Source organism: Charadrius vociferus, unplaced genomic scaffold (assembly GCF_000708025.1).
Source record: "Charadrius vociferus isolate BGI_N301 unplaced genomic scaffold, ASM70802v2 scaffold255, whole genome shotgun sequence".
Taxonomy (NCBI): Eukaryota; Metazoa; Chordata; class Aves; order Charadriiformes; family Charadriidae; genus Charadrius; species Charadrius vociferus.
In genome coordinates, this window is record NW_009648785.1 from 1,515,489 (window position 1) to 1,527,638 (window position 12,150).

General features: G+C 41.6%; 1 protein-coding gene across 1 annotated transcript in view; it reads left to right on the plus strand.

The window, feature by feature from the left end:
• DPP6 (dipeptidyl-peptidase 6) overlaps nucleotides 1-12,150 on the plus strand; it is a 261,890-nt gene that overhangs the window by 168,297 nt on the left and 81,443 nt on the right. Inside the window, exon 8 of the mRNA XM_009886773.1 lies at nucleotides 7,261-7,381. Within this exon, the coding sequence (XP_009885075.1) occupies nucleotides 7,261-7,381 (121 nt within the window). The remainder of the gene's footprint in view (nucleotides 1-7,260; nucleotides 7,382-12,150) is intronic.

Consider the following 12,150-nt stretch of genomic DNA (forward strand, 5'->3'; position numbering starts at 1 on the left):
CGTCTCCAGCATAGGGTCCCTCCCATGGGAGGCAGTCTTCCATGAACTTCTCCAACACGAGTCCTTTCTGTGGACTGCAGTTCTTCGTGAACTGCTCCAGCGTGGGTCCCTTCCACAGGGTGCAGTCCTTCAGGAACAGACTGCTCCAGTATGGGTCCCCCATGGGCCACAAGTCCTGCCAGCAAACCTCCTCCAGCATGGGCTCTCCACAGGCTGCAACTTCTTTCAGGGTACATTCAGCTGCTCCAGTGTGGGGTCCTCCATGGGCTGCAGGTGGACAGCCTGCCTCACCGTGGTCTTCTCCAAGGGCTGCAGGGGAACCTCATGTTCTGGTGCCTGGAGCACCTCCTCCCTCTCCTTCGTCACTGACCTTGGTGTCTGCAGAGTAGTTGCTCTCACATTTTCTCATTCCTCTCTCACAACTGTTGCACAGCATTTTTACACTTTTATGGATATATTGTCACAGAGACCCTACCACCATCTCTGATGGGCTCAGCTTTGGCCAGCAGCGGATCTGTCTTGGGGCTGGCTGGCATTGGCTCTTTTGGGCGTGGGGGCAGCTCCTGGCATCTTCTTACAAAAGCCACCCCTGCAATTCCCCCCACACCGAAACCTTGCCTTGTAAACCCAATAAAATATTCACACACACTCTCTATTGAAGAGATAATTGACAGAAAGTAGGTAGGAACCTTAAATTGCACGAAGATTGGTTTCAGGCAGTTGAATCCCCATTTATATCCCAGAGTGATGCAGGCCTGAACCATTCAAGGACTGCCTAACCTTACAGAAGTCTGGATTTACTTCAAATGATTAACTTCATTTTATCACATATATTCTCACAGGGCTCGTTTGGTGAAATGGGTGGCTGTTGCTTAAGAAATTTGATGTGGCTGCAGTTTAGGTAGACGAGCCTAAGGACTTGGGTGTTGTTCAGATTGTGAGCAACAGCATCAAGGAAACAGTCATTGAACATATGCTACATACCCTTCTGTTGGGGCTGTGCCACCCTGCAGCAGGAGGAGAGGGCCTTTGGACACATCGAAGGATATTCATGAGGATGCCACAGTCTGGTTTATTAGTAGGCTGGAAGAGAGGATTGTCGCTTCTCCAAGACTGTTTTCACCATACCTTTTATTTTTTTTATTCCCATATTAATCTACTGATGGTCTAATTGAAATGCATGTATCCATTAACCTCAAAGAGCTAATGGGCCAGATCTTGAGTGGATGAAGGCATCTGACATTGGCTGTTTGTTGGCTGTTTATACGCAGTGGAAGTGATAGACACCTAACTTATATGAGCTGCATTAAATGACTTTATTTGGACTTGGAAGCACCCAGCACGTCATAAAAGCTGCTGGAGAATGAGAAGCCCCTGAAGTTTAGGCAGATTTTATGCGGCTTTACGCCTTTATTGGTACTTGCATCTCTCTGGTGAGTCTACTTGCCATTTCTCTGAGGCAGACTGGATCATGCCTTTGGAATCATAGATCTACAAAAGGCCACAGGAAGTCCTGCACAATCCTGAGGTAGGATTGAATCCTACCAATGTACATTGGCAACATACAATGGCAGATGTACAGAGCAAGATATATACAAGAACTATTTTCTTTTATTATTTCAGCAAAAGGGATTTTACAGTAGCCATAGGTCTGCCTTTGCAGAAGGAAATATAATTTCAAGTAAGTATCATGTTGAAGCTGACCATGACTCTGTAGGTAAATGGATCAGTTAGACATGCACTTCATGGCAGGACAATGCACGTTCTGTATCTCTTCTCGCCCAGTCTTCACAAGCTTATAGTAGTCTACCTGATGTGAAATTGTAATTCTAGAGGGATGATTTTATGGTTAAGGCATTGCAAATAAGCTCAAGCTACCCAACTTTTACTCACGGTCAAGATCAGGTTTTCCAGTCTTCCTGTGTGACATTTAAAATAGGATTTGCCTGATTAAACATAGTTTCCTAGAGAACTTCAGGTGAATAGTGTTAAATGCACGTGGCCTCTAGATGATACTCTGTGAGAGCACAGATCTCCCTGTGTCCTGTCAGCCAGATGTTTTAGACGCATGAAGGGGCTTAAAACGGCTGTAAGGCACCTATGTTTGGGCAACTGAGTCTTGTCTCTGGTGTCCCTGTCTCTCTTTTTTTCACATGTTGAACAGGGACTGTAGTACCTCTCTGTCTATTAAAATGATGCGCTGTTGGAGTAGGGACTGTCTTTTCTGTGCATTTGTTCAGCATCTGCAACAGTGAAGTCCATGGATAATTACCTTTACACAGATTTTTTTTACTGATTCTGCAAAATAAATATAAGCATTTCTGAGAGCTGCACAGAATTACAAAATGAATCTGTTATTTTATTTATTTTGCCAGAATACTCCCTCAAGTAAACTGGCTTGCCAGCAAAAGAGCAGACTTCTACATGGGATGGGGGGAAATAAGAGAAAGCTTTAACATTAAAACCAGAAAACAATGACGTACGCTATGTTGGAAAAGAGTACCATGTTGATTTGTAGTTTTATTTCCCCACTCACTAAGCCTTCCATTTTGTAATATTTTTTTTCGGACTCCAATGAACTTTGGACTAATTTGGAATTTAAAACAGTGTAAAGGCAAGACTTTGTGCCTGTCTGTACACGTTCTTGTTGACCAAACTCTCCAGGTTATATGGCCAAACTTTCTATGCTAACTACTCTCTTGCAGTTAAATCCCATGGGCTGACCTTGCAGTGTGGAAAGCTGCCTCCTAACAAGTAGGAAATATTCACACTTCTACAATGTGCTAATAATTTAAAGTAATAAGCATTCAGGCATTAACTTTATGCTTGGAGATGCTAAATTTGAGTGATGTCGCTCATTCAGTTGACAAGTTACGCATGTTAGAAATCATGGGGTAAAAGAGAACATGAACTTATAATACCACCCTACAGTTGGAAAATGAATAGAAGCAGTAGAAATGCAGATTAATGCATATGAATTTATTTTCTCTTGGTCTGTGAAGAAATAGGAACTTCACTCATCTCTTTAGCTGGAAGGAATGTGGCTTGAACAACTCTTAAAAGAGGTGTAGTATTCATCTCCTCAATACAGTTGGTCACTGTGACATTTGTGGTGGTTTTAAAGGGGTTATTTTCATTAGATTCCTGAAAAGGTCCATACGTTAATCCATTTAAAAGTACCAGTATTTTAATTACTACAGCATAATTACTTAATACCACCCTGGGTCAGTTTGGTAGCGAACATTACTTCAGAAACCCTTAAGCAGTTGCAAAAAAAAATTAAATGAATCGTCCTTAAATCAATCATTGTTGTTAAGGCTTTTGTATGTTTTAAGTGAATTAAGTTTATTTTGTTGTTAGTTTAAACATTTATCTTACTGTATAAATTTATCTTATAGGATAAATATTTAATCTGTGACTTAAAATTCTCCTCCCTTCTCAGGCCTGCGGTCCAACCAGTCTAGTATTTTTTCGCCAATATTAGTTGGGTCACGTAAGGATGTCAAATGGTTTGAAGTAATCAGCTCTAATACAAGTTGCAAACAGGCAGAGATTTCCCAGCCCACAGGAGTTAGTGATGTGTTGATACCTGAGGCTAAAGGGCTTATATCTTATGCTGAAAGTTTCAGGTGACAGCCTGAGCCACATAAAACCAACGGCAAAATCCCCATTGATTTTTATTACCTTGGGATTAAGTGAATGCATTTAAAAAAATCAACAAACCAACTTTATCTTCATCCTCCAGGACATTTCAGTTATCTTTGTTAAGTGTTTCATCTTTTGAGCATCGATTGTAACATCCAGCAGGAAGAGAATTAAGTTCTTGTCTTGTTACATCCAGTGGCAAGGAGTTCCATGCGTTAATTCTGATTTCATTGGGGAAAATATTTTTATCCACTTTTAAACAGATTTCTTCTAGGTTTCATTGGTTTCCTTGTTGTTTTGGAGAAATGAAAGGGTGAAGACATGCTTTTTTCTTTTTTCTGTTTCCTCTCCTTTGTCTTGTAGAGCTTATGCCTTCCTTGTTTATTCTATAGAGTTAGCAATTTCAGTTTCTTCAATCTATGTATGGATGTTTCCATTCTTCTTACTTCTTTCAGAATATCTTCTCTTTCCTCTACGTTGAATGTGTCATGACAAAAATGGACATGGTATTCAACGTGGGGTTATCATCCTGACATAATACAGGTTTCTTTTCCACGCCATCAGTCGTGCTGAGTGTTGGACTTTATGTGCTGTGCATGATAAAAGGCATATATATTGTAAGAATGTCGGGGGTAAAGTCTTGCTCAGATATGAATGCCAGAAGAGAAGATTCCAGAAGTTTTGGGTCTGCTCTTTGTCTCCTGTACAGAGAGGCATAAAACTGAGCTTGACCCCCGCTGTTGTCATTTTACTTTAGTCTAGAACTGCTATGTACAGTAAGCATAAGATAATGTGAAAGTGATATCCATACATTTTTAATAATTTTTGTTTACTAAAATGTCTTACCTTTTAATTAGCTGGAAGGATTATGATCACTTGATAGAAAGCACTGCTTTGATGTCATAAAACCAAAACAGTAAAAAATATTATATAGGTATTTCATAATATCATCTGATATCCTTCTAACCCAGAATGTGAAGGTACCCAAAGACAGTTCGTTTTGATGAATAACGGAAGTTCAAAAGCTTTTTCTTAATTTATAAGATACATTACACAGAAATCTTCCTTGTGCTGCTTTATTTATCTTTTATCTTGATTATGGTTGACGTTTTTAGGGTACAAGGCACTGTAGTTAGGAGGATAATTTTAAATTCTCTATGAGGTGCTGCAGTTTGGCTCTGAATTATATGGGAGGCAGTTTGAAGTCAGAGCACTGTATTATTTTTCCATTGCAGCTACTGGGTACCTCATGCAGCCTGATGAGTGCAACGAAGCTTTGAAAGACAAAACAGTGAAGAATGAAAACATTGCAGTGCTTTACAAAGCGAAGGGCAGGAACACATTGTCAATCCACCTTCTTTATTTTTCCTGTAAATTCATTTAAAATGTAATACAGTACAAAGTATTGCAACACCTTCATTTGCTGGAGAATCTGGGCAAGGGAAGGGTTTTGCATCGCTTGAGTAACTCCTCTTGATTGTGTGCCTGTCACAGAAGACCCCCCACCCAGGAACCCCTCACATATTAATCTCTTGGACACAGAGATTTGGATTTGTTTGGGCTGAAAGTATCTTATTTTGCTTCATCTTCCTGTTTTTTATGTACATTTAAGCTTCAACAACCCTCCCATATGCAGACTAGATAACACATAGAATTCTTTATTTGGCATCCCTCATCTGGCTCCTCAGCTTAAAAATCAAGGTGGGAAAGAGAATGTAGTATCTTCCACAACATATTTTTTACTTTTAAAAATATTAATTGGATGCAGCTTTTCTTAGTTTAAAAGGGATAAAAGCAAGCTACAGTTTCAGTCATACTTTTTACCCTCTAGGCAAACTCTGTATAACTGCTGCCAAAATTAAATTAGGATCTGTACTTTCTTCCAGAATCTTTCCAGCTTATCTTTAGGTGAAACACATACCATAATAGGATTTGAAACAGAAGCTGAAAGCAAGTGTTTTTCCCATTTCTGTCTTTTCATAAGTGTAACATGAGAAATTGCATTCTAGTATCGTGGTAAAGATACCTAACGTCTATTCCCATATAATGGTTGAGCAACCTGGTCCGACGGAAGGTGGCTCTGCCCACAGCAGGGGGGTTTGGACCTAAATGATCTTTAAGGTCCCTTCCAACCTAAACCATTCTATGATTCTGTGGTATCTTCAAGTGTATGAAAACCCATCTGTAAATGTCTACTCAGTTATATTAGCAGTTGGTCTTTCAGTCTAAATGGCTTTCTGGTACCCTGTTCAGTACATCTTTGCAGTCTGATGGAGTTTTAAAATATTTTAAAAACAAGAGCGCTACTTTGAGCAGGATGCGGTACACTTGGGGGTGAGGAGGGGACAAGATCCATGTCATCGATGACAGCAAAGTACAGAACAAAGCATTTAACCAAATGATAAAGACTGATGCCATGGAACAGTATTTTTTTTAAATGGCTGGCTAAAGTTTTGCTCACTGATCAGCACTTAAACACCTAAATAAACAGCTTGATTCCCAAAAGCATTCTTATAGCAGTAGATCTAACAACTCACATGAAACTAGCTTAAAAAAAAACCCAGGAGGCTTATTTAGGAGTTGTATGATAGGCTCCTTTCCTGACAATCTTGAATTGAAAATTTTCTGATTGATAAGAATTTTATAGTTATAAATTCTTCTCCAAGCTGGAACTGCTTTCCCACAGACAGCACCAGCTGTGTGAGCAGGCGTTTGCAGAGGCAGGCTCAGGTACTCGCCGGCGATCCTTGGTGTGGGGTTGCCCTTGCCCCCCGAGGAGCTGCGAGGTCCCATTACACTTTGATCATGTAATCTTTCAGCAACCTGAATCCACTAGATTTTTGCAACAGGAGGGGAGAGGTTTCCAAAGACGGGCTGGGCGTTATGGCAGCTGCATCCATGCTTGGGGGGGGAGGTGAGTCCCCATGGGTGCCTTTGTCCCATCCATCCTGGTGCCCATAGGAAGGGGATCTAGGGACCAGGGCAGGGTGGGAGGTCTAGCACACCTCTTTGGGTCCTTGGAGTGATGTGCATCTCCTGCCCAGCCAAAACATCAACCTCCTCGTGGAGCCTGTGCTTCATTTGTTGCAGTCACATAGTCTGCCCCCTGTTCGATAGCACACGTTGTCTTCTGCATCTGCATTAAAAACTGGATTCAAATTTATTTAATAGGTTGCCAGCTGTGTTTTAAGGAAACGGGAGCAGCTGGAAACAAGAAAGAAGCCATTTCCAGTAGCCAGTTCTTTCACCACATAACATCACCATCAGCTCTGCAAACCGCTACTGTGTCCTGGACCACTTTTTCAAAATCCTGAGTGATGGCATTCTTCATTTCATGCACTCTAACTGCACTGTTCAATTTCTGAAATGAAGACAGGACTGAGAAAAATAAAGCTTGTATCAAAGGACCAAGGCTTCACTTTGTTATAAATTAGCGTCTTTCTATTAGTTGATGGAATTGGAAGCAAGCTGTGGAAATCCTTTTTTTGACAAAGGATGCTGTAAAAATGTGATATGTGATTTTGTATTGCCAATTATTGTAAAAGCAAAATGCAACATTTTATAATGGAGCCACTGCTTAATGCTGTTCTCTTTTTCTTTTTCCCTTCAAATCAGATATTTATCTTTGAGAATAACATCTATTACTGTGCCCATGTGGGGAAACAAGCCATCCGAGTGGTCTCCACAGGAAAGGAAGGTGTTATTTTCAATGGGCTCAGCGACTGGCTGTACGAAGGTAGGATACAACATTTAGGACAGCAGTTAGTTATGAGTTTAAGTTACACTCTAGATTTACAGACCTGGCTGGAATTAGACGTTCAGCATTGCATTTCTGGGGAATGGTAGACTACAGAGCTGAAAATCTGCTATTCTAACAGTTTTCTGAAGTGCTGGACTGGAAATAATGTGAAATGATGTAAGAATTCTGTTTTCAGGCTGTTTTTCTTTCCCTTAGTCCAAAGGTAATAAATCACAAAGCTTTAACGAACAGAACTGCTTCATTATTTATTGGCACTGCAATCACTCATAGACATGACAGTTTTCAAGTCACAGAAAAGGACAGAAATGGGGACGGGAAGGGGTTTTCTTTTAAAGGAAGAAGCGAGGAAACAATTTTACTTGATTGGTTGTTTTCCACATCACGAGGTGGGTCCTGGAAGCTGCCCAGATCTTGCTACCTAAAAGTTTTCTAAAATCAGACAGGTCCTCACAGTAATTAACTTCTTTCCCTTGAAAATGGGGCTGATGGGGTAGAGGGTCATCACTGGAGCACTGCTTTATTTTGGTCCTTTCAGCTGGCAAATAGCCCTTTAGGGGTCCGTGGGCAGCTGCTTGCAAAATAATATCACCTGCTCGCTAGCTTAGGAAAGGATCACAGCCATCCCCAGTTCTTTTGGGGGATGTTAGAGTCTTTTAACCTAATACTTTATCAGAATTAAAATTAAAGTATACATATAACGTGCGCACAACCTGCATCCCTCTCTCTGTGTTGCTGGCTAATGCTGCTACCAATTTCTTTTCACAAGATTCTGATTTTGGGACCCAGCAGTGTCTTTTTCTTGTGACACGATTTCCCTCTAAAGTCCCATTTCTTTCTGCAGGCCCCAGCACAGTCCCAAGCTTTTCTTACCTCCACAGGAAGAAGTCTACAGATACGTCTATTAAGTGCACCATGTTGGCTGCTCCCAGTTTTCCTGAGATGTAATGGAACAAAATAGGTTGCAAAATGCTGTTCACCATCCATTGGCATAAAATTATGAAGTGCTCCTTAAATTACTCTGTATCACAGTTAAGCTGGGACTGTTGGACTCAAAAGTGAGGGAATTAGAATAAATTATTTTGTTTGCCGCTCCCAGAGAAGCTGGTCCCATAAATCAGTGTACAAACTCATCAAACACATCAGTGGAAAAATCTGATAGCGGTTTAGATTACTTTTGATATTTAAATGTGTGTTTACACTGTACCACAGAATATTTGCAAGTGAATGACCTCCTTGTGAAGCACTTTGTAACCAGAGGAGTGGCTGAAAAGTTACAAAATGCATTTTTCTTTATTTTTTTATTTAGTTATGAATTTGTTGCTGAAGTTGTGGGCAGGCCTGTTGACTCTGTAGGTCAAACGAGCATATTATTACCCGTATTTTGCTGATAAACAACATTTAGTACATAAGGTCTTCTTGGAGAGTCTTGCATGCAACACCATGCTGACAGGAGTTTGTCAAGCTGCTGAACTCCAAGCATGCCAGCAAGCCCGTGATGACACTTGTGTTTAGCTGACACATATTTTTATTCAATTACGGGATTGCTCAGCCAATTTCTTGGCTGACATTGACTTTCAGGCTTGTCCTTTATAATGAACTTTCTTGTTAACTTTATGTTAATGTACTTGGATAAGAAATGAATTTATGATCAAAGCAACCTGATCTAGTTGAAGATGTCCCTGCTCATTGCAAGGGAGGTTGGATTAGATGACCTTTTAAGGTCCCTTCCAACCCAAACTGTTCTATGATTCTATGAAATACAGTCTGGACATACCAAGCCAGGTTCTGTAATCTCTCTGAGCAGCATGTACAGAGTAGGACTGCTGAACGTGCTATTCACTGGGAGTACATTTTGAAGAAATTTGGATATAGCATCCCTTTGGAAATGTCACTTTCTGTCCAAATACAGCTTATATTGAAATGAAAACTTCTCTTGCGTCTCAAGCAAGGTGTAGAAGGACCCACAGGAAAACCTGAGATAAGATTGTTCCCAAATAATGGGGCGTGGAATCCAAAATCAAATCTAGAACTGGACTGTGTAAGCTGAGCTCCTTATCCTGCACTATGTCACTTGTGCAGTCCTCGTGGAGGTAAATATGGGACTGGAGTAAAGGCTGAGGATTCATGGCAGACGCTTGAACAAGCCATGGGGCCACGGGATTGCACAGGTCTGCGGTGTTCAGATGTCAGCTCTCGGAATGCATGGATGGATGGAGGGGGATCCCAGAAGAAATGGAATACTGTGTGGTGGTAAATGGGTAAGGACCACTGGGAGATGGATGATACCTCTTCAACAGATTCCATGGAAATTCAGGCATCATTATCAGGCTGAAGTTTTACCCTAGCAGCCAACACACTGTTACTGGTGCCTTTACTTTTCCAACTTCTCTCCTTTTCTTCGGTGCCTCTTCTTGGGTGGCATAAACTGAAACAAATTTTGAATTCCAAACTCACCTGACTGGAATTGCCTGGTATCTGGGCAAGGAACGAGAATTCCCTCCTCAGGGCTATTTTTACTCTTCCCTCATTCCCGCTGATGTTTATAGCCATGTCTTCCCCATCTCCCTATCAGAGCTGGATCGGATCCTCAGACCCATGTTTGTTTGCACTGCCGCCGTCTCAGCGAGCTACCGGGATGGATGCTGAGCATATGTAGAAATCTCATTCCATCTGTGCAGCCATCTCCAGCAGATAGTCTGCAAAGGAGCTGCGAGAAGCGCTGAAACGGGATCACGGAGAGTTCAGCTCACTCCTCTTCCCTCGCGTGCTCTTTTTGTTGCTGAAGTTCCCCACCTCCGGCAGTGGCAGCAGGACCCCACCAGCCGAACCTCCCCGCAGCGCCCGCCGGGTTACTGTGACAGCTCATGACCTGCTTCTCACTTTCCCCCAATGCAGCACACACACACCAAAAAAAAAAAAAAATCTTGATGTTTTCTATTTGAGAAAGCCACTTTTTAAAGTGTTTTATTGTAATTGGCAAGAGCACATCAACAAAAATCCTCCCCTCCCCATCTGAGAGCGGTTTGCGGAGCACGCTATGCAGATCGCCATCCCAGCAGTGCCACCATTCGGGGTAACTCCTGACACTTGATATGAATGGTAGACCCAGAGGGAACACTTTTCTTCATAACATGATTGCTTTTGTCACAACAGAATAGATGCACGGTACTATTAATCACAGGTTTTTACTAAGTCCGGAAGCAGAGCAGATCTAGAATAGATTTGACAGGGTTTTTTTCCCCTGGAAAAATGCAGAAGTTCATTTCAATTCAAGTTAAGCTCTGCTTTTGTAAATCTGCCAAAGGGGAAAAAATGTCTTCGAGGTATTTATGCTGATCTGTAGACTTTTGATAATATAGTGAAAAACATTTCAAATCAATCAGAGCTTAATCTACTTAGTGCGTTTAGCTGGAAGGTTATAGATTGATACATAGATTACTGTAACATGAAAGCATAGATTAAACATGGCTTTTATTACTAAAATAAGCATTGACAATGTTTTCATAGTCTGACTTAACATTTTTAGAGCTGTGCCTGATAGATTCTTACACTAAAATGGAGTAATATCCTATAAAAGAAAGTTTAAAGTTCTGCAGCTGAAACCTGCTAAGCATCTAAATGCATAGAACCAGCAAAGAGTGCTTTATTTTTCAGTTTGCTGTGTGATTGTTGTTGGTTTGAGAATATGTTGGTTGAGAATATGAGAACAATGAGGCTTAAAGATAATTTCAAAAGAAGTGGTGGTATAGCACAAAATACTTTCAAAGTGATAGGATAAGAGTATTTATATGTTCTTTATATATACAGTAATTTTATTAATGTACATTTTAACAAGTAAAGTGCAGGTAAAATTCATTTCATTTAAGTACTTTGTTACAGCACTCTTCAGACAGAAATGAAATCTGTCATGGTGTAATTGAAGTATCTTCATTTGGGGAGGGCACTTGGGGAGATCGTTCAGATGCTGTGAGAAAGGGCGGCAGCGAGGGGCTCTGCCTGTGCGATCCGGCCAAGTGACAAAGAAGAGGTTGGGATGTCCCCGTGCTGCAGTTTGGAAGCTCGTTGAGTGCATTCGCGTTTGGGAGTGTGTGATGCTGAATCCTGAGGAATGGGGCAGGAGGACCTCCCTCCATGCAGGCATGCTGCTGCCAGAGCGGGGACACCCCAGCAGGGTAATTCAGGGTCCCTTTACATGGCTCTGCTGAGCAGGACAGGGACCTTTCCTGGGCTGCACTGCTGTAAAGCCCTGGTGTGACCTCCTTTGAGCAAGTCTGTGTTCACAGATAGAGGTACGTGACTTCTGGAGAGCTACTTAGCTTCTTAGCATCCTAGCTTCTCGGAAACGATGGGGGAGCAGGATGCGACACAGTGGCGTGTGCTCCTGTGACCAGCAGGAGGGGAAGGAAGGGTTTTCACCTATAGATGGACTTATCTCATCCACAGAGTGTGAAACTGAGGGTTTTCCTATGCGTGTCCTCAGATGTAAAAGCAGTCCCTTAGAAGCTGTTTTGCAACTTGCTCTGCAGGACGCATTTTGCGGTTTTAGTGATTCGGTTGCAAAAGGAAGAATTGCACACGAGTTACTCCCTCATCTTATGTCACTGTCAGAGCAGTCAGAAGAGTTTGTCCTGTAAGTCTCTAAAGATCATCTCAAAGTGAGCATCCCCATTCCAGACAGTCCTGACACCGTGGCTGTGACGTCTCATCTGAACGTCTCCTCAACCTCACATCAGCGAGAACCACAT